The sequence below is a fragment of the Alligator mississippiensis genome, chromosome 5 (genome assembly GCF_030867095.1).
Source record: "Alligator mississippiensis isolate rAllMis1 chromosome 5, rAllMis1, whole genome shotgun sequence".
In the NCBI taxonomy this organism is placed as follows: Eukaryota; Metazoa; Chordata; order Crocodylia; family Alligatoridae; genus Alligator; species Alligator mississippiensis.
Window position 1 is genome coordinate 75,627,294 of NC_081828.1, and position 22,892 is coordinate 75,650,185.

Below are 22,892 nucleotides of genomic sequence, written 5' to 3' on the forward strand. Positions count from 1 at the left end.
TAGGGCCCTGTCACCCATAGAGAAAACACAACAGCTGCAGCTGCAAGGGCTTTTTTACTTCAGAGCTACAGTATCCTTGGAGTTACTTACTCCATAGAGCCCAGAGCAGGTGCCCACCCTGACAAGGCTTCTACATGCCACACACAAAAACAACCACATTTGTGGTCACTCCCATCTCATCCAACCCATGCACAGCTCTGCTGTGGTGCATGTGCCACTCAAGGACTCACCGTGGAGTTGCAGAGTTGATGAAGAGGCCGGCAGGGCTCATGGCACAGCAACTCCAGCAGGACACGCTCACACTTCTGCCAAGTCAAGAAAGATGCAGCAGGGTCAGAGTATGAAGAAGAGATCTTGGCAGCCTCCCATCCTCCCCAGGCAGGAGACATCTCATTTGGCACCCAAGATGCCAAGCTGGCACCAGCCAGAACCAGCTGGTTGGGCACTTCTCCATCCACCCATAAGGTCAGGAAGAAGCCTGGTCCCTTCACCCTCCATCACTTCCTGCCAAGCTGAGGCAGCCAAAATCTGGGACCAGCTGTAGGGAACCACAGCCTGAACCCAGTACAATTGCTAGGCCACTCCAAGTAAAATATGAGAACTCAGTCCCTCTCCAACTTCTTCCTGCTGTGGGCAGGGAAAAGCTCCCCAGTGCCATCTTGACCCTCCCTCCAACTTCACCCCTGCAGAACACCAGACTGGCCCTCTTCCATGCACCTGCTGGTCCGAGGGAGAGAGTTTTTGAGGACCCTCCGAAGTGGGGAAGCTGGTGCCGTCCTCATCACCAAATGCCGATAGGTCCTGGCACAACAGGCACCTCCATTCCTGGCTGTGGGGCAGAAGAAAGAAGTGAGCATCATCCCCAAAAGCCACCCTCAGCCAGACTCCCAGGGACTCCAATGGGAAGGACACAGGATTCTTTGGCAGCATGTGTGTGTCAGAGACAGGGACAGAACCCAGGCATCCTGAGCAGGGTCAAAGGCTGAGAGGGGATCTGGTGGCTGTCTATAAACTGGCCAAGGGAAACCAGCAAGCAATGGGAGAGTCCCTGTTGCCCCGAGCACTACTGGGAGTAACAAGGAATAACGGCCATAAAGTTGACAGAGAGTAGATTCAAGCTAGATATCAGGAGGCACTACTTCAGTCAGGGTGGCTAGGATCAGGAACCAACTTCCAAGGTAAGCAGTGCTCGCTCCTACCCTCGGGGTCTTCAAAAGGCGGCTGAGTAATCACCTAGCTGGGGTCGTCTGATCCCAGCATTTTTTCCTACCCATGGCGGGGGGAAGGAGAGGTCGGACTTGATGATCTGCTCAGGTCCCTTCCGACCCCACCAACTATGAAATTATGGCTCTCAGCCCTTACCTACTAGAGGCAGAGGACTGCCCTCCCACAACAAAACCCAGGTGTACTGGCCCCAAGACCTTTCCCCGACTCCAATCCCAAAAGGCAAACCATTGTACAGGGCCATGGCCAGACTGCCTTCAGACCCTGCACTGCAGATAGGAATCCACACTCTCCCTGCTGGGCTGGAAGAGAGACATGGAACATGTCTTGCAGGCACCTTATACCACAACCTTCTTGATATAGATGCATTAGAGAAAGACGCACTGGACCAGCATGGCAGGGTCAGTACCCAGTAGACCTCTTAGGTAAGTACCTAGGGATCTCCTGCAGCACAGGGAGGTGGCAGTCCAGGTGGTAGCATTGCTCACACTGGTTACACATCACCACAGAGCCAGCCTTCTGGCAGACCTTGCAGTGTGCCGAGTCGGTTGCCTCTAAGCCACTGTCCTGGTTGTGGGCTGGTTGTACATCCAGGCCAGAACTGCTGCTCCCGCTTGGGGAGATGAGGCGGGGCACATTACCCTCAGCATCGTGGGACAAGATGACTGGTTTGGTATCCTTTGGCTCCTCAATTGCTGCCTCCATCTGCTCCTCCTGGTAGTAACAAAACAAAAAAAGTGTCAGCACACCTCTGAGCAACTAGACCAGGGGTCAGCAACCCCCAGCACATGTGCCAAGCACAGCACGCGATGCCATTTTGCTCAGCACATCACCACCAGCTTGGGCTCTAGGCAGCTGCTGCCAGCCACGGAGCCTGGTCTGCTTGCATCAACCCAGACCCTGGGCCGGTTGCGGCCAGGAGCCTGCAAACATCTGCTCTGGGCTCCAGCATTAGCTCCATACCAGTGGGGCATGTATGCCTCGGAGTGGGCCTGAGGCAGCACAACCCCGGCCACTCCCCTGCTGCTGGCACAGAGCTGGTGACTGGGCTCTGGAGCCTGGCACAGCCATTTGTAGCCAGCCTGGGCTCTGGGCAGCTGCAGCAGGCAGCAAGTAGGCTGCAAATAACTGCACCGGGCTCCACAGCCCCGGCATCAGCTCCATGCTGGCAGTGACTGCACATGGACCTCACAGCAGATAGCAGGAGGTCTGTGCTGCCTCAGGCCCTATCCCCACCATCTGCTCTGAGGCACGTGTGCATCCACCAGTATGGAGCTGATGCCGGAGCCTGGAGCAGATGTCTGCAGCCTCCTGGCTGTAACCAGCCCAGGCTCTGGATAGCTGCTGCTAACCACGGAGCCCAGTCTGCTTGCAGCAGGGCTTGCAGATGCCCAGCTGCCTGCTGGGAGAAGCCCGGGCTTTGTGGCTGGCAACAGCTGGGCCCACCTGCTCCCATTCTGAGCCCAGCATCTGGTTCTGTGTCTTTGTCCATCTCTGTCTGGTTTTGTGTCACACACGTGTCTGGTTGTGGACGAGTGCACACATGCGTCTGTTCTGGTTCTCTGCATTTGCGCATGTGGCTCTCTGTGTCCATGTGCCTGGTTCTCTCTCTGCTCTCCTTTTTCTCTCTCTCCTCTCTCTCTTGTCTCTTTTCTCTCTCTCATTGCAACATGCTCAACAAAAAAGGAATACAGGCAACATTTATGATTATTAAATATACTAACAGGCAAGACGCACCGCAATGTACCCCCATGCCCTCATTTTGTTTTTCTGGCATGCTGGCACTCCAGCACCTTCCAAGGTAGACAATGTGATTTTTTCAGCATTCCAGCCAAAAACACTGCCTACCCCTGAACTAGACCCTTGCTGAAACTGAGCCCCAAAAACTTAAACAGGATAGCGAGCACTCCAGATATACCTGCTGATTAACTGCATAGTGCCCAAAACCTACTCCCCAAGCCAGTGAAATGCTGCTACGTATTTGTTGGACCAAGAGTCCCCAGAACCTGACACCCACGCTCCCTGTACACGGCCATCTATAGAACTGCATCCCATCTCTTTGCCTCTCCTCATGATGGTCCTGACCTTAACCACAGCTCCAGGATGTGGGGCAGTGGCCTGCTGGGCCCCACGCTCAATGACAATGAGGTTGTAGTCCTCATTGGTGTTGCCAGGGAAAACCTTGAAGACAGGTGGCTGGCTATCAGCGGTCAAGTCCACATCGAGGCGCTCCAAGCTGACACGTGGCACCTTACGCATGATGCTGTTCACATCACCATCTGTTGCCTTGGTCCTGAAAGAGACAGCAGAGGGCTCAGAAGTGTGCCTTGGCCAATGCAGGGTGCCAGCACCCCATGTAAAGGAGGCCTGGCCCTTCCTCACCCTATGCAGCATCACTCCTGGACTCACCTCTTCAATCCTGATACATTAGCTTCAGCCCTTCCAGAGAAAGCACCATCTGCTGGAAAATAAATGCAGAACAGATGTTAAGAAACAGTCACCTGAAGCATGCCCTCTCCACCCTGTTCTGATCTCATAACACTGGAAGTGGCTACAGACCAGCCACGGTCCTTGACCACGTGACTGCTCTAGAAAGGCTTCCAGGTACGGCGAGTAGGAAAGAAGCTGACCCTGGAGGTGAAGAGGAAGCTCATCCTGCCCCAAGAGAGCAACTGGAGAAAGGGCTGCCCACCCCAGAAGACACCAGCCAATTGCTGGAGAAGGCATGGCTGTGAAGCAGGAAGTGGACAAAAAGACCAGAAGAGCCCCATAGGGGAAGGATGGGGAGGGTGTTGGGGAAACAACCCCGAGTTCCAAGCTCAACTCAGCCTTGAACTCCCAGCTCCATGAGCTCACCATAGAGGCAGATGTAACGCCAGCAACAGGAAACTCTTCCCTGTCACTCACAATATCCCCAGTCCTTCCTGAAGGACCCCAGCTACACCATCAGCCAAACACTGCTACTAGGGATTGATTTCCTCAGCTGGGCAGCAGTGTAGGGCCCCACAGCACAGGACATCCCAGGACCCACCCTCCCTCCACAGGCACTCACCTAGCTCAGAGTTGGAATAGCCTTCATCATGAGTGTCCATGGGCTGCAAGTGAGCAGGAAAGCATGTTATGGGAAGTTTATCCCAAGTTGTCCCCTCCTTTAATCACAAGAACTCCACTGCCAGTCCTGTCCCAAGGCTCCCTCTTCCCTCCCAGCAGCCCTCTGCTGCCAACCCACTTTTACCAGTCCCAGCAGCTATCCCACGCTGCCCAAACATCAGCTGCACCCCTTGTGCACAAGGAGAAATAGAGAATATACAAAGCAACAAATGAAAAACATACTGCAAGGTGTAAACAAGCAGGGTATGACAGACTAAGCTTGTTCCACCCCAAATCTGCAGCCCCCTTTTTGCTCCTTTCTGAGTAGCTACATGATATATGTTGCAAACAGCACTTCATCTCTCCAAATTCTTCTAGCCTCTACCTTCAACTGAGGCTCCTGCATATCCCCTCCAATACCAGCCCAGCCTCTCGCCAGCCCTGCTCACTTGTGTGGTGGAGGATGCCTGAGCATTGCCTTCAGCGTTGAACGAGTCAGGGGATGCAGTGGCAGCAGCAGCAGCAATCCGTTTTGGCCCCACCTGGTTGGAGGGCAGTAGCAGGGGTCCCGGGGCATACTGACCCTTGCTCACAACACTGGACTGCACAGTGACTTGCTGCACACCCTGCAAGGGAAAGAAGAGGACCAGTCACCCACCCCAGGCAGGAAAGAACTTGATACTTGAGCCACCCCACAGTCACCACACCCACCATGGGGAGGAGCTCCCCACCACCTCTGGTACAAGGCTAGGCAGGAGCCGGAGCTGGCACCCACCTGAGTCCCATTGACCTGGGGGACGAGCACCAGCTGGCCCATGACTTGCTGCTGACCATTCATCTGCAGGAGGCCGCCTTGCTGCACTAGCTGGACCTGTAGGGGCTGTACGACGGTGCTGCCGGTGTTTACCAGGGGGGCCGTGGTGGCCGTCAGGATCCGGGAAGACTGCATTGGCGGCTGCTGCTGCAGAGGCGGAGGCTGGCTCTGGGGGACAGCAGCCCGGGGCCGGCTTGGGACCATAGGAGAGACATTCTTAAGAGGTGCCAGTACCTGGGAAGTGCTGGAGACCTGTTTCGCCGCTCCTCCTGCTGCTGGGCCAGTGGCGTTGGCACGCTGGGTCTGCGCAGGCTGGGCATTGGGGGCTGGTGTTGGCAGGGTAACATTCCTCTCTGACACAATTGTTCCTGAGAATGGAGGGGAGGAGCAGGTTAGCCACTATGACCTTCTGGTGCAATTATATCTACCCTCTCTGGCACCATAAGGAAGCAGCAGCCCCTGCAGAAGACACCTATGCAGCAAAAGCTAGGTTAACAGAAAGCAAGTCACCTGCCTACCAGGAGAAAAAGCAGGTCCCTACTAAGCTGTGGGGAAGAGACACAGCTGAGCACCAGGCTCATGACAACAGTACACTATTCCCTCATGCCTCACACACAAGCTGCCACAGAACTGAGTCAAAAGAGTGCTGTGACTTGTGCCATAGCAGCTCCAGCAAACCCAACCCAGGAGTCAGGGGCATTTGCAACCCTCTTCATTCTTCTCCCCGCACAGCAACTCCACTGCTCACCAAAGGTCTCAGCACTCTTGGTCCAGGCATTCAGGTCCCACTGGAACTTCATATCACACTGAGGCTCTACAGGGTCAACAATCATCTTGAGGGCACGGTGCAGCTGGAAGTAGATCTGAGCCATGGAGGGAGAGAACATACTATCACGCAAGGCAAAAATTCTGGAGAGACAGAGGCAGACAGGCCATTTCCACCCCAGTCCATAACCTGGGACCTGGAAAGCAGAGAATCCAACTCCAAGGGGAAGCAACTTGCCTTGTCAGATGCAAAACCAAGGTGGTAGGAAAGAAACACCCACCCTCATCCTCGGAGAGACCTATTCCAGACAGCCTCCCAGTCTACTGCCACACAAGTTGTCTGCACCAACAAGAAGCACCCCTGACCTAGCTGAGCCAGAAGCAGTTTCCCCACCCATGAACATTTTGACAAGTTTCTAAGAATTCCCACTGCACATCAGGACACCAAGACCATTCAGTTCCAACACGCACCCATCCTAGAACCATTCAATGGTCAGCATTTACCTGGTTGGTAGGAGACCCAGACAAGAGCCCCGGCTCTTCCCGGTTCGACCTGGGACTTGGGCCTGTTTACTAACTCCTAGGGGAGGGCCTCAAGCATAGAGCTCCTGGCAATTCTGGCCTAAGCATCTTTGCCTTGAGGTGTTCTTAAGTTGTCTTGCTGTCCTCGTGCAATAGGAATTCTTGGAAACTTGTCAAAATTATGGGTGGGGAAACAACCTCCAGCTCAGCTGGCGTGGGAGTGCTCCTAGCTGGCACAGGAATTGTGGTGCAGTGGACTCAGAGGCTGTCTGGAACAGGTCTCCCCAAGGATGACGGTGAGTGTTTCTTTCCGACTACCTTGGTCTTATCTCCGACAAGGTGAACTGTCACAGCTGTTTCACTTTTTACAAGTATTCACTGAGCCAGAGGCAGATGCCAACTTTAGCCTAGAAGAATAGGGCTTCTGCCTGGGACCTGGAACCAACTCTAATCTAGGGGTACCTAGGAATGGCAGAGCAGGAACTGAGTTGATTGGGACAGCAACTTCTCTATAGGTACTCCAGAATATAAGCAGCCAGCTAGAGCAGGAATTCATCAACATACACATGTATTACACCCCCTTCCCGTGACAGTGATGGATCCCCAACCTGAAGGGACCAGACATCCACCTTCACACACCACATCTTCTCTGCATTGCTGGAGCTGCTACTCTTCTACTTGGGACTTTTGGACAGAACAAAGCTTGAAGACAGCCAGGCTGGGAACAAGCTGTGCCCAACTCAATCCTTTGATTCACCAAGAGAAGGCTCTCTGAAGTGGAGACTGCTGAGAGTGGGGAGGCTGTGGAGAGTACAGCTTCACTGGGACCTGCTTGGTGCCCCCGAATCATACACTATAGCTACACCAGGACCAGAGGTGATTAGCAAAAGTCCTCAGTCAAGCTCCCAAGAGCTAGGATGTGGCTTGTTCTGGCTCTGGCAGAGACCTCCTCCCCACTCACCAGTTTCTTAGAGAGCAGCAGGGCAGTGTTGTTGTCACTCTCCAAGGCCCAGGATGCAAATCGCAGGATGTGCTCCTGGTGGCGCTGCAACTTAGTCATGGCCCAATGTTGCCGCTCCAGCTTCTCCTGCTGCCCCTCTGTCACTTTCTGCAAAGCAACAAGACACTGTCACATGGGCACATCCTGTGCCTGAGAGCTCCACTGTTCTGGGCTGCAACAAGATAAGGGAAGCACCTCCTGAGAGTCCCCATAAAAGTGCAAGATATGCAGAGCCACCTGCATCCCTTTTTGTGAGTTAACAGCTTCTTGCATGCTCAAGTGAAGCCCCACTTCTCCCCAGGCTGCAGGAGAACAAAGCAGCATCTACCATCACACACCAGTGTAACTGGGGGGGGGTGGGGGGGGGTGACGTGACGCACACCACAGGCAGTGGCACACGGACACAGATGGACAGGACAGCATGTACCCACCTGTGCATCGCTGACCAGCACTTTGCCACGCTTATTGAGCTCCTTCATTATTTGCAGAATGGCCATCTTCACATCTACCTGGACCCGCTTCTGCACATCTGTCACCTGCCGAATCCTGAAAAGCAAGGCAAGCAACACCCTCGCAGTAAGCAGTTATCCCTGACCCAGATACAAATGCAGCCAGGTCTCCTGCCCAAGTATTAAAGAGTCTAACACCTTGCAGACAGCAGAGCCCTTCCGTTCAGGCAACTTAGGCATAAACATGGTACTTGGATCAATTACCAGGCTGCTCTGCCTAAGATAGTCTCACAACGCTTTCCCTCCAGGGACCCTGTGCATTGCAGTTAAAGCCAGCACAGAACTGGAGAGACTGTTATAGTTCAAGTTCTCTCATCCCTATCATGGAGTCTGCCAAGGCAAACAATGGCAGCTAGGAGCCAACATGAGTACTGCATTATCTCTGCATAACTAGAGACAGGAGAAAGGGAACCTGCCCCTTGCCTCCACCACCACTACGTGTCGACCTATCTCCTCAGGCAACAGCATCATAGGACTGTTCCAGGCCCAGATCAGAGACCTCCGGATTAAACAGGCAACCCTGTGATTAGTTTGCCTTTCCAGGTCTCTTACCAGAAAAGAGTTCTAGGATATCCCTCCATACAGCCCACAGACAGTAGCAAGAAGAGTCCCCAGTGGGCCATTCCCAGCAGCTCCATGTGCAACCCCCTACTGCACAGGGTAGAAGGGCTAGGCAGACCAGGAGAGGGCTCCTGCCCTCCCTCCCTCCCTGGCACCACAGGGTTACGTACGAGCTGCGCACTTCCTTGGTGGATTTCTGCAGGTTGGCATGCTTGTCCCCCAGGCGCTTCACAAGTGATGACAGCATCTTGCGCTGGTTCCTGACAGCATCCTCCAGGAACTGGTACCTGTAGGGGTGGTACGAGGCCATGGGCAAGTAAGCACTGGCTGAAGGACAGACACAGGGACTCATGCTACGGCTCCTGCCACTGGTGAACAGAGCCCAGCTTCCCCCACCCAAAGCTGGAGGGAGAAGACTGCAGGATCTAGCTTGAACACAGCAAAAAGAGGGGGCTGAGCTGGCCACGTTGAAAGTGCCAAGAAACATATGGTAGTAGGGGTCAATATGGTTTTGATGACCACGCTGTCCAGGACAGACCAAGAGCACAGGCAGGCTTCATCATGAGGAGTCTAGTTCCACACAGGCCAAGGCAGGGTCCTCAAAGAAAAATCATGGAGTAGATCCTCATAGAATCCATTTCTAAGCACTTGGAGGAGAAGGCAGTGATTAGGAACAGTTGCCATGGATTCACCAAGGGCAAGGCATGCCTGACCAACCTGAATGCCTTCTATGATGAGATGACTGGCTCTGTGGATGGGGGAAAGTAGCAGATGTGACATACCTTGACTTTAGCAAGGCTTCCAATACCATCTTCCACAGTACTCTTGCAAACAAGCTGAGGAAGTATGGGTTGGATGAATGGATTGTAAGGCGGACAGAAAGCTGGCTTGAACTGTCAGATTCAACAGGTAGTAAATCAATGCCTCAATATCCAGTTGGCAGCCAGTATCAAGTGGAATGCCCCAGGGGTTGGTCCTGGTGCCAGTTTTGTTTAATATCTTCATTAATGACCTGGAAGGTGGGATGGATTGCACCCTCAGCAAGTTCACGGATGACGTCAAGCGGGAGGGGTGTAGTAGACACAATGGAAGGTGGGGCTAGGATTCAGCGGCCTAGAAAAATTGGAGGACTAGGCCAAAAGAAATCTCATAAGGTTCTACATGGACAAGTCCTGCATTTAGGACAGAACAATCCTATGTACCACTACAGCTGCTGGCTTAGCAGCAGCTCTGCAGAAAAGGAGCTGGGGGTTTCAGTGGACAGATACAAGTCAGCAGTGTACCCTTCTTGTCAAGAAGGCTAACAGCATACTGGGCTGCATTAGTATGAGTGGTGACAGCAGATCAAGGGAAGTAATTATTCCGCTCTATTCTGCACTGGTGAGGCTACATCTGGAGTACTGTATCCAGTTTTGCTCCCCCCCCCCCCCCAACTATAGAAAGAATGTGAACAAGTTGGAGAGAGTCCAGCAGAAAGCAACGAAAATGGTTTGGGGGCTGGGGCATGTGGCAGGCCAGTAGGGGTGTTCCTATGTTGAACCACCCACCCAATGTGCCTGACCACCTTCCATGTTGGGGGTGCCTCGTGTCCGGCCGCCCCTTCTTGGAGCATATCCACAAGCTTGGGGGTAATGCTGCCACCACCTGGAGTCAAGTATGTACTGATCTTGGACCTGAGCCCTCTGGAAAACACAGGCCTAGTAGTCCTTGAAGGTACTTGACCCACTCCAAGAACTTGGGATGCTTCCCTCAGCCTGAAGCACAAATAGTGGTCTCCCTTAGTCAGCCAAAGCAAGGGGACCCCAAGGCATAATCTAGACCCTCTCCCAGTAAGTCTCCCATGCTAGATACAAGAGAGCTTTACTGGTTACAAGGATAGGTTTGGAATAGGGCAATATCAGAGAAATACCTTGGCGCAAACTATGGCACAGTAGCCTTTGATCACACATTGGAGTTACTGCAAGCTATATGTCTAGTTAGATCTCAAGTAGCTTACTCACAAGTATCATCCAGAGGCAGGTGGAGATTCCCTCTGGAGGCAAACAGTTCAATGCACATGAGTTTCAAGAGAGCACGAGTTTCAGATGGTCCAGCTTCTCTGAGAGTTCTCATCAGGGCTGCTACCCCTCCTCCTGGCCAGTCCTTCACTTACATAGCTCTTATGACCTCATTTACCTGATCCAATGAAGGCCAGCAACTGTTGGCTGCCAGCCAACCAATTTGAAATGCATCACCAGTTGCCAGGTAGACTGACAGGGTCTCTAGCCCCCTTCTAGTCATGAAGACATTGCCTAGAACAATAGGAAGTTTAAGCCCCCACCCAGGTGTATGAGGCCAGTCAAGTAGGCAGAGGAAACAGGTTTCCACCCCCTTCCTCAGGAATGTATCCAGCTCAGGTTACAACTCGGGGTTACCTGAAGCCGATGGGGCCAGAAGTATCTGCCCTCTGCAGTGACCATGGTAACCAAATTGTCAGATAGAGTTTGGGGAGAAACAGATATGGTATTCTGCCACAGGTCACATGATCTTCAAGGAGAGGCTGAGGGAAATGAGTTGATTTAGTCTGCAGAAGAGAAGACTGAGGAGAGGTCTGACAGCACCTTCAACTACCTGAAGGGTGGTGCCAAAGAGGATGGAGCTAGACTGTTCTCAGTGCTGACAGAACAACGAGCACTGGTCTCAATTTGCAGCAAGGGAGGTTTAAGTTGGGTTTTAGGAAAAACTCTCACTAGGTGGGTGGTGAAGCACTGGAACAGGTTACCTAAAAAAGGTGGTGGAATCTCCATCCTTGGAAGTTTTTAAGGCCAGCTCAACAAAGCCCTGGTTGCAATGATCTAGTTGGCTCTGAGCAGGGGGCTGGGACTAGATGACCTCCTGAGGTTCCTTCCAACCCTAATTTTCTATGATTCCATGATTCTACAGTGTGGAAGACCCCACTTACTGGTGATCCTTGTGCGCATTGAGCTGACAGTCACGGCAGGTCAGTGTGTCACAGGTGTCACAAAAGAGTACCAAGGGCTCCTGCTTGTGGACAGAGCAGTAGACTGTGCGTGCCCCCTCCTTGGACTTCGACCCACCTGCAGGCAAAGAGTAGAGTAAGAGTTACCTCCTCCCAACAGGCAGAGCTGCCCCTTAGAAGGCATGGCTTTTTCTGCTCCCATCTCATCTACACATTAACCAAATTGAAGAATATATCCTTGATCAGCTCAAACAGCAGAAATCCATGGGGACACACATGTTCCAGCTTAGAAGAACTGGACTCAATAACACTTGAAAATAGCTCAAGCTACACAAAACCCAGAGTGTCTAACCATCTCCCATGTATGCAAGACCTAAGCATGACACCCTGGTGGATCTAGAGCAGGGGCATGCAATTATTTGGGCCCATAGGCCACATAGGCAGTTTTGGGAACTGTTGCAGGCTGGCCAGCATCCTCCCCACCCCCTCCCACAGCCCAGAGCCAGCGCACCCTGTGGCTCCTCCCCACCACCCCCACCGGCGCCTGGCAACAGCCGAGTACACAGCCCCAGCCCAGACCCCGCTGCAGACTTGCAGAGTGAACTAACTGTGGACCAGCCAGAAGCCGCATGCACAGCCCTGACCCCAACCCACCCAGCGCCTGCTCCAGACTCGCTCATCCATGCCGAGTGGTGGCAGCAGCAGCAGCTGGGCAGAAGCTGCTGCTAGGCATGAGAGAAAAGAGGCTGCCTCCCCCTCATCACTGCTGGGCCCTTCTTGCTGCAGCCACCCAGAGCCTGTACCTGGGTTGCCTTGCAGGTCTTCTCCACTGCCGCTGCTGCCCCGCTAGGCAGCCAGGGCGGCAGAGAGGAGCCACAGGGCAGCCTGGGCATGAGCTCCGGGTGGCTGCAGCAAGAAAGGCCCAGCAATGGTAACAGGCAGGCAGTCACTTTTCCCCCAAGCCTAACAGCAGCTTTTGCCTGGCTGCTGCCTAGTGTGGGTGGGTAAGCCCAGAGCAGGTGCAGGGCAGGCTAGGGTCAGAGCTGTGTGCGTGATCCCACCAGTATCATGAGGCTGGAGCCAGTGGCAGTGGCAGCTGGGCTATGTAGAAATGCAGTTCAGCTACACAGCTGCCTCAGCCCTGCTGTATGCCAACCCGCCATGGGCCAGACAAAGTCCCTGTGTCCCTAGTCTAGAGACACGAATGTTGAAAAAGCCCATCTACAACTCTCCATGGGGGTGCTCCAATTCTTGGCAGTCAGGCCTGGAGCACAGCATAGATCACTGACCTGTGGACCGGACTGTGTGATCCTTTGTGTACTTCACCCGCTGGTGTGCATCAACACAAGTCTCACACAGTGGCTCTGAGCACTCCACACAGTAGCTGGTAGCAGGGGCATTGTCCTCACAGCTGGTGCAGCACTGAGGACAGAGCAAGGAGAGAGCAAAATAATTTGCATGCCCACCCTCAAAACCCAACCTTGGAATAAGGGAGGGCACCTTGGGTCCCAGAGAGCCTGGAGAGGCAGGCCAAGGCAAAGGGACTGGGATTGATCCTTGGGATTGATTTCCCAGGGGATGCTAAGTACCTACAACCCCATGTGATGTGGAATTAGACACACACAAATACAGCACAAGCAGATACCAAGAGTGTTATAACTTAGTTTCTCACACCTAACCACAAAGTGGGCTGGGGGGGCAGGGAGAGAAGGGGGTGACCAACTTGAACTATTCTGCAGCACTTTGTGTTGGGTTATGTAACTTCTTTTGGGCAGTTATTGCATCTGGGCAGGGGGCTGGCCTGCTCAGGTGCAGATGCCAGACACCACTTCCAGACAGATACAGCCATAAAGTTAAGAGCTGCCTGAGCTAAGGGGAGAAGCAAGGATATAGAGGGACCCCAGTTTCAGAGGCCTAGGGCAAGATGGATCAAGCCTCAAACTTCTGAAGGGAAGAACCCCAGGGGCAAAGCCCTGCAGGACCTGCTGGACAGATGTAGGTTGTGCATAGATTCTTCAATAATTTTTTTTTGGGAGGGACAGGGGGAAGCGGCGGCTGTGCCAACAGATTCCTGATCTTGGAGGTTGAGGAAAAAGGCCTGTCAAAGGGGATTAACTTAGTGAGCCCTGAACCCTGGATAATATGGTACAGCAGTTAGTACTAGACTGGAACTTATGGAAGCAGCAAGGGGTAGAGGAAAGGAAGGATACAAGCCCTGGGCCCTTTCCCTCCTGCTCTTTGGTCCATTTATTAAAATCAGCTAGGCCCTGCTACTGACCACCAGGATCACTATAACCACGAGGCAGTCTGGCAAAGTTGTTATTGGCACCCCATTCACTCTGTGTAGGGCGTGCATTGGGGATACGCAGTGTTTAAACATCTTTGACAGTGCTGAGTGACCAGGGGCAAAGTGCCAGGGAAGGGTTCAATACTGTTCCCATTAGCCCAAAAAGCTAAGTCCTGTTGATCACTCAGGACCTTCCAGTAACTTCACAAACAGGCTGGACTACATAACAATGTTCTCTCTCCCATCTTCTCTTGTTGGCAAGGTCCAAAGTTCTGCAATGCACAGGGGAAAGGTAGGTAGGCGGCACCCATACCTGGTTGGCCTCCTTACTGTCTGTAGCAGGCTCTGTCCCACTGTCTCTCATGAAATAGTTCTCCACAATATCTTTCAGGTAACACTGGTGTTTGCAGACTGGACAGTCTATCACTGCAGGAGAAAGCAAGCAGATATCAGGGAAGGAGCACCACAGGGGTCTGATGGGGGCAATGGGACACATGCCTGTCCTCGGGCAGAACAAAGCACCAGAGCTCTGGGTGCAGACAGTGCTAGGTCTAGCATCAGAAGCCAGCCTCCCCCAACAAATGCCCGTCAAAGTAGGCCAGGCAAGCTGGATGAATGAGCAGGGAGCTCTGCTGAGACAGGAGACTCTGGAAAGGGAGGGCAGAGGGTATGGACTGCAATGCTGACTTCAGACAGGAGCCTTCCTGCCTGGCTGTGCTGTAAGGAAGAAAGACAAATGGCAGAAAGCTTGTGCAGTAAAGTAAGGCTGTTTGCTCTGTTAAGCATCACTGACTCCTTCAGACTTATCACTCCCTAGGGACAAGGTAGGAGAGAGAAGCCTCTAGCAGATGACATCTTGGCAGTGGAAGAAAGCAGTGAAACCTGCCCCCAGACGCAACCTACTACCACCCTCTGCTGAAAGGTCAAAGTTAAAAACAGTAGTCAACAACAATTTTGCAATGACCAGCAAAGTCTATGACTGTTTTGGTACAGAAATGTCAAGCCAGCCCATCCCATCATGCCCCACACTTGGGCATATCCTCTGCCTCTCTGCACTGAGCACAAACCAGGAAACAAAAAAGGCTTTATGCAATCCCCATCAGCCTATGAAAAGAAGGCATTGCAAAGTTCTTCCCCCCCCCCCCCCAATCGCAGCCAGCATGTCTGAGAGTTCTGGTAGTATTTTGCATCCGTTTCAAAGTATATGTTAAACTCCATGAAAATAAACAAAGATGGGAGCTATTCCACATTGCAACGGAGGCTCCAAGTCATTGATGCTATACTGTGGGAGTGGTTCTCCCAGGCCACAACACCTGGGCAGTAGGAGATACAGCAGACAAGACCCAGCCTGTCCTCAAAAAAACCCCAGAACTAAATGAGGAAACCCTTAGCTATCCCACATAGCAAAAAAAAAAGTGCAACCAGAACAACTCCCTGAGCAAAAGGTAAAATCTGCCCTGACAGGAAAGCTTATTCACCCCAGCACCATGCAGGACCACATTTTAGTTCACTGACCATACATGGCCCCTGCCAAAAGCCTGGAGGGAGTCTCTACAGCATCTCAGAGTAAGGTGTTTCCCAGCTTCCAACCCTGCCTCCATACCCCACCAGTAAGGACTGTTTGGCTTCCTACTTCCTTTCCACCCCAACTAGTTAAAAGGAAAGGTGTCATATGCTCAGCTGCACCTAAAAAAAAAAAAAAAAAAAAAAAAAGCAGTGATCCCTACTCTACAACAGAATTCCTGTTCTGCAACAGAGCTAGTGAATCCCTACCAGTGGCATCCCTTTTATCAGCACAGAACAAGCATGCAGACAAGATAGGCAAGGCACAATGACGGACTGGCAGCATCCTGCCTGAGCTGGTGCATGGACATGGCCAAGATCACCTCTTGGATTACTGCACAAAGGAGAATGGCCCTGAGAAACCTGTCCATCCCACATAGCAGGACAGATGCTGCTTTGCAAGCAGGCAAGAACAAGCACAGACTGGCTGGCAGAGTCTGCCCCTCCACATACTTCTCCTGGACCAGACTTTGCTTGGTGTTTGTAGCCAAGAAAGCTGCTCAGGGCTCCTGGAAGCCACTTATGCCACTGGCAGGTAAGCTGCTGCCACTGAGCTGAGCCAAGCCAATCTCTCCTAGGAGCTGATGAGGAGCTTACTCAAGCTCAATGGGGCTACAAAGAACAAAGCCCACCATCCATCACTGCACTCGGATTAGACTGGCATTGTTACTCTGAGTTCAGCAGCCATCCTGCAAAAGCACAGCAAGCTGCCCCCACCCTCTTACACCAGAAGCCTTGGTCTATATTATAGGCTAGTTAGGCAGAAAAGACTGAAAACAAAAAAGGCTTGCCTGCTTCCTACTTGTACACAAGGCTGGTGAGGCTCTGTGGGCCAACACCTTTGTTGCTTTGCAGAGAGCTCCCAGCCTCAGCCAGGGCAGTAGCTAAGCAAGGCAAGTTTAGGTTAGATATTAGGAGAAACTCTCTCACTAAAAAGGTAAGTAAAGCACTAGAACAGGCTACCCAGAGAGGTTGTGGAATTTCCATCCTTAGAGGTTTTTAAGACCCAGGCAGACAAAGCCTTGGCTGGGATGCTATAGTCCCCAAGATGGTCCTGCTCTGAGCAGGGGGTTAGATGGATAAGATGATTGGTCCCTTCCAACCTTAATTTTCTATAGTTCTATAATAAGCATGGGTTGTGATAAGGGGAAACTATCACCTTCCCTTAAGGGCAACTGACCCAAAATGCACCAACTCAAGGAAGCAGGGATGATCTTAAACCCTAAGGGAGGAGAAGCAGCATTGCAACAACCTCAAGGTCAGAGGGAAGCTCAAATTTTTTTCAAAAAAAATGAAGAAAGATGTGGGCAACCTGCCAGGCCTATATCATCTTTAAAGGTGCCACTTAAAACTCCCATGAGAGTATCTGAGCACCAGCTAGCTGACAGCCAAGTCAACACTCTTTGGGGATTACTGGGATGCGTGCTGCATGAAGTACTTGGCTTGGTTTTGCAGGAGGCTGTCAGCCGGGATGGAAAACCATGAGCTATTGTTCCCTGTCCTGCTTAAGCCATCTTGGTAAATATTGACATGTTATTTGGAAACAATGCCCAATTTTTTAGCTTAGCTAGCAGTTCCATTCTCCTCTACAGGCCAACACTCCTGGCTGAACTACATCTCCCATGATCCAACAAATCTCTTTGTCAAAACTTCAGACTTATCCTTTAGATAAAAAGGTAAGCAGAATCAGTTAGCCTGCTAAAACTCTCCCCTAATGCTTTTTATTCCTACTACTGAAGCATGTTTCAATTTGCACAGAGCAGTCACAGTATTCAGACAGCTGAAAGGCAAAAAAACAAAAAAACAACACCAGGCACCAAATCCAATGCAACCGACTGGATAAGTACAGGTGATCCTCAGGGGACTGCAGCCTGCAATCTGGGTTAAAACAGACCTGGGGAATTTCAGGCAGGTGTACTCAGTAATCAGAAATTGGAGAGGTGCAGCTGCCCTGTAACCATTACATCCCTTTCTGCAATAAAAGCCTGGACAGTAGTATGGTAAGAGCTAACAAACACACATCCCAGCTGGAAGCAAAAGCTTCTGTAAGACTGCTTCACGCTAAATGTCCACCAGTAAACTGCTAGCTTTGCCTGCTAGCCTAGATTAGAGTATACTGCATGGGACTGTACTTGGAGGGTTGCCCACCAGGTAGGTGGGTGGAAACCAAGCCTTCCCTGCACCAGCATGACATTCAGGCTGGAGAAGTCATTTGCTGAGGGAAGATGTAGGGCAGGTGCATAAGAGAATCCCAAGAGAGTACTCAATGACTGGCATTCACTATAATTACCTTGGAAGTGGAAACATGCCTTCTCTCAGGAGAAAGCACACAGCAGCTACTGCTGATGCTTCTCCTCTGGCACTTGCAGAGTAACCCTTCCACTGGTCTCCAAGCCCATCTTTTAACAAGCCTGCTGGTGTAGTCACAAGCAGTCAAGGCTCAATTACCATCCTTCAGGCTCAGCCTGTGATGTTCCCAATGCACAGGGAGGTGGTCAAGGGTGCTGCTGGTACTTGCAGAATTCCCTGGCAAGCAAGCCACAGATTCTACCCTGCTGGGGGTGAGGTGCAGCTCATATCTGTCTGTTCACATCACAGCTGTGGGGGTTACTCAAGTGTCAATGAAGAATCTGGACCTACAAAACCTTTGGTTCTGAATTATGGCATATTGCTTTGTTGTGTGCATAACACAAGTTATTCTATTTGCGAATTCAAACAAGGCAGTTACAAAATGCTCAAGTCAGCAGATGCCCGAGCATTCAAACAGCATGACCAAACAGCCAAGGCATGTTTCCATGGGAACAGGTAGATGCCCAATGATCTTCTGCCAAGAAATGCTAACAATGGTCTCCAATGGCTTCCTTATCAGCAGATGCTCTATCAGGCAATACCCACACTGGCCACCATGCTGCCCAGACATGCCAGCCAGCCATAATACATGTGTTCACAATACCCTGAAATGCAGCTGTACTGGATTAGCCTGGGAGAGGCTTCTGATAGGGTGAGAGCTCAGTACTATGGAGGACAAATCTAGACAGCCCTAGTTAACACAACGTACTTCAATGCCTGTGCACTGAATGAGCCCAGAGGAAGAAGCTACTCCAATGCCCACATTCAAAGTGATGGGCCTCAACTGTTCCTGGATGATGGCCAGTATACACCCACACTATTCTGAACTCAGCAGGAGCTTGCCTTCCATACCACTGTCTCCCCACTACCCCCAAAACTGGAGAAAGGAAGGCAATGAAAGGAGACACACTGAAAGGAGAGCAGATGGAGCTGGCTAATGATGATAGATAGCACTCCTAGTAATTCTAGATTGGCCTGGCACAACTCTTTGAGTAGGCAGCAACAGGGCTACAGAGAAGCTGCTCACTGTGCCTACTGTGCAGTCTAAAGTATAGGGCAGGATCCAGCCAAAGGATCTGGCAGCTATGCTACACTACAGCCCAGGATGACTCCTGATGTTAGAGGAAATTCTAGGTGATGAAGTAGAAAAACAGGAATTGGGTAACAAGCTGGAGACCAAACCTTGTGCCTCAGATAAATTTAGGATGAGGACCTTATGTTATCTGTCTCTACATTCTGTGATAGGGACTGCAGCTGGAAGCGAGGCAATGGTATAATATAAACAGCAGGTTAGGAACATAAATGCTTCATGCTAGTCACAGCACTCCCCTTTTCACCCCCAGACATGTGAAAACTAGAGCCACACACTTATACACAAAGACAGCAAGTTGGGTGTCATCTCACTTCCACATGGAATCATCCCACTTCTGCCCTCACACACACATACACAGCCTTTGCTTGAGCTTCCCACTAGCCGTTGTTCCACGACTTCGGCTCATGTCTCCCCACATACACCAGCACTTGTAACTGCATTGTAACATATAGTTTCTTCTTGGACAATTAAGCTTTGAAATAGATAGGTCTCTTTGCATGCATCAATGAGACAATGGGACTGCTGACTGTAGTGCTGCAGTTGGGCCACTGGTTTCCTGGAAAAGTAATACTGGTTTAAAGACAGAATAGATACAAATCTCACAATAGGTTGCTTAGTCAAACCCAGTCAAAAACCATGCCCTATGCCCCAAATGAGCTCTGCCAGTATAGGCACAGCAACCTAGCATACGTTCTTGGAGCAGAAGCTTGCAGAACCCACTGCCCAGGAAAAAAAAGCAGTTAACTGATTGAGGGGATTAGAAGACATAGATCCCCATGAAAGTTGGCAACTGGACTCTGATCTGCATGGCCCACCCAATCCAATGCCCCACGATCACAAAATAAGCCATGCCAGTGAAATCAGAGTTCTGCCTATAATATGATCTACAGTACTAGTCAAAATATTACTTGTCAAGCCCACGACAGGCAAGCAGGCAGGCCAGATGAAGTTAGTGCAGATTCAGTGTCAGCTGCAGATGGGGCAGGTCTCGTACATCTCATGCCTCAGGAACAAATTCCATAACTCTTATTTTTTGACTGGATGCTCTGCACTACAGTATTGTGTGCACAAATGGTCCTTACCCAGCAGACTCACCCATGCATGGCCAAGCCCCTACAGAACTTACTTTTGGAAGATAGGATTGTGACCTACAACGTAACAGTCTGCTGTAAACCAAGTCACTGCTTTACGGTGAGGAACAAGCTAGCTAGAGGTAAAAGGGGTTTCTGCAGTCCTGAAGTTGTAAGCTAAGAACATCCAGCTTCCTCAGACAACACAGGGGAGCCCTTGGTCAATTTAGATTCCTGAATCAGGTCACCAACCCACCCTAGAAACCATTCATGGTCCACAGAACTTTAGCAGTCCTAGCTTTGTTTCAGCAAATGTTCATAGAAGAGGCTTGTCTTAAGATAGACTTCCCTTCACTAACTTTACTTATTGCCTTTCCTATTAAACCATTTATACCACAGTCAACATCTGACATTGAGGCTCACAACACTGCTGTGTGAAATCTGGTTTCAGCAGAAATCTCTACTTCAAGCAGTAGAGCTGGTGGTTGAATTTAAGGGTGCAGAACAGATAGCTAGACTGAATTAAAAAGAAGCTTGGATGGACAAAACTGTTACTGCAGGGGTAGGATGGATTCTATTGACGCTACAGAAACTGAAAGTGTCCTCACTTCGGGGCCCTTGCTCCAACCACACCCTCACCTAAAGATGGGAAACAGACTGGGATTCTAGGACTCCAAACCCCAAGAACACAGCTACCCTCAACTACAGTTTTTATTGTGAACATATAACCAGCCTGCCTCATGCCCATTTTGAACTCTGAATCTGCAGCATACACTAATTCTGAGGAAGCAAATGGGACTTTGGGGTGTATTTGACTGGAGTTTTGACTGATCTCCTATCAGGGGGCTTTTCATTAGTACCTTTTCCGAAAAACATTAATTTGCAACCTGTCCTGTTCACCTGCAATTTTCTCCACTTGTAGTAGGGTAATAAATGAACACTGGCTACCTCACTTCTAAGTCCTAGTGCAGATATAGCACCAGGAGTTTTTATACCAAGTTGTAGTTGACTCTACTCACAGCTAACCCTGCCTACTTACAGCACTACAAAGCAACCTGTACATCTGATTTTCTGCTGCAGCCCTTTTTAGATGGCAATACCATGGCCTGTACACTGCCAGCTCTCCAACACATGCTGGCAGCCTGCAACTGACAGAGGAAGCAGGTGGCATCACAGCAGAACTGCAACACCAGGCTTCTCCTACCAGTTCATGCACAGGAAGCACAGCTACCAGAACACAATAGAGAGGCAAGACAGGCTTCAGCCATGCAGACAATGGCACCAAGCCAGCTGTGTTGTTATGCCTGTTACGGAGGAGTTTGCTTGTGCTTCCAAGCCACTGCAAAGACAAGCATGCATTCCTAGATGCTTGTCTCAGCAGTCTATCTCCCACTCCTCATAGAGCTGGGTTTGCAGCCAGTCTGGACCAGATACTGGGCTGTGAACTGCCAACTGCATTTCAGCCTTGAAGGAGAGATCAAGCATGGCAGCCACATAGGAGGTAAAAGTACTGTATTATCCTGGGTGCACTTTTACCCCCTGCCCCACCCTACCACCACCACACACATGTGCGCAAGACTACACCAGGCAGGGAGGAGCCAGTCAGTCCAGTCCTACTGGGCAATTGGGACCCAGAAGTTTAAAAAAATGCACATAAGCTGCTTGCTCTGGCATTTCTGGGGCAGAGGCAGAACCAAACAGGCTTCAAAAGTTTGTGCCCAAGGTACAATGCCACACAGGAACATTGCTCAGCTATACATGTTAGCAGGCTGGCATTCTCAGACAGCAATGCACAGCCCAACAGATCCCAAGTGTAGGCAGGATACAAGATGGCCTAGGCCCTAGGCAGCTGGATGCAGTGGGAGGGATCTGGGAGACTCCTGATGGCTTGGCAGTTCAAACTCTGCTGACATTTCAATTCTGTCTGGAAGCTTTCCATGGCAAAGCAAATGGAGGAAAAAAGGCTGTGCAAAAGGCAAGACAAGAGGCTTGCGTTCCATCCCACGTTGTGTTCCAGATTCTGTTTGTGCTTGGAACCCATTTCGCGGCCAGGACAGAAGAGGCCTTGAGGCCAAGCAGCACAAGAGAGAGCCCTAGGCTAGTATACATCTTGTTTAGATTCAGAGTTTGCTTGGAGGGTGATTTTAAATGCATTTAGTTAAAGGACCACCAGACAATGCAGATGCTTAAGACAAATCTGGCTGAAGGCAGCAGCATAATTAGCTTAAGCAGATTCTTCAGTATAATACAGGGTTATAACAGCACCTACACTTTTGCACAAGGTTAACTAGCTTCATTTTAAAAACACCACTTTTGACCAAGTGTACAACTATAACACTACCAATAGACTAAAGGGTACAAATTTGACTCAAAATCCAGTACAAGGCACCAGATTTAACAAGAGTGAACTGTTCAACTGGTGATCTATGGGGCACAAGCAGTCTGCAAGGAGTTAAATTGCAACTCAGGCTTCTGCTCAGCCACAAGCATTATGCAGAAGGGTGGGAGACTGCAGAAGTACACTGTGGGGGAGAGGGCATATGGGTAAGCAGAGCAGCAGTAGGAGGGAGAGGGCATATGCACACCCTGCAGCCCAAGAATACCCTGCTGGTGAAGCTTGAGAGGTGTTTGGCCACCAGCTGGTTAGAAGTTGGGCAGCCCTGCTTTATAGCACATCTTTCCCATATAGAAAGCCTAAGCCTTCTTTTTTCAGGCAAATTTAATGAGATGACCCATTTCCATCCCATCAGATACCCAATAAGCATCTACTACTCCACTTATCCTGATAGTTGCAGAGTTGCCCTGCAGAAGCCCAACAGCATTTAAACTTCCAAATCCTGTCCCCCACACCACAAAGGAACTTCCTTAGTGCCACAACCAGGACATTAATATTCAATGATAAAAATGTTGAAAATTCATGCTTAAAATTATGAAAATATTTCATGTAGCAGGGTCAGGCCCCTAAAAGGGAGGCAGGGTCTATACTACTGGATGCAAATGATAAGCAACGTTATTACAAGTGTTGGAACCTGGCCTGACTCCAGCAGACACCATCATGTGTACTACTTGACCATGACTATCCACTG

General features: G+C 50.8%; 1 protein-coding gene across 3 annotated transcripts in view; it reads right to left on the reverse strand.

The window, feature by feature from the left end:
- Positions 1-22,892, reverse strand: part of TRIM28 (tripartite motif containing 28) — a 52,950-nt gene that overhangs the window by 2,189 nt on the left and 27,869 nt on the right. Inside the window, exons 2-16 of one of the 3 annotated variants that reach the window (XM_059728492.1) lie at positions 14,045-14,157; positions 12,734-12,866; positions 11,427-11,562; positions 8,656-8,772; positions 7,847-7,961; positions 7,377-7,523; positions 5,877-5,991; positions 5,090-5,496; positions 4,764-4,940; positions 4,277-4,319; positions 3,634-3,682; positions 3,310-3,517; positions 1,658-1,938; positions 718-829; positions 231-305 (exon numbers count right to left, since the gene is read on the reverse strand). In XM_059728492.1, the coding sequence (XP_059584475.1) occupies positions 231-305; positions 718-829; positions 1,658-1,938; positions 3,310-3,517; positions 3,634-3,682; positions 4,277-4,319; positions 4,764-4,940; positions 5,090-5,496; positions 5,877-5,991; positions 7,377-7,523; positions 7,847-7,961; positions 8,656-8,772; positions 11,427-11,562; positions 12,734-12,866; positions 14,045-14,157 (2,228 nt within the window). Of the gene's footprint in view, positions 1-230; positions 306-717; positions 830-1,657; positions 1,939-3,309; positions 3,518-3,633; positions 3,686-4,276; positions 4,320-4,763; positions 4,941-5,089; positions 5,497-5,876; positions 5,992-7,376; positions 7,524-7,846; positions 7,962-8,655; positions 8,773-11,426; positions 11,563-12,733; positions 12,867-14,044; positions 14,158-22,892 lie in introns of all 3 variants that reach the window. The other 2 variants (XM_059728491.1, XM_059728493.1) reach the window with 2 other exon arrangements.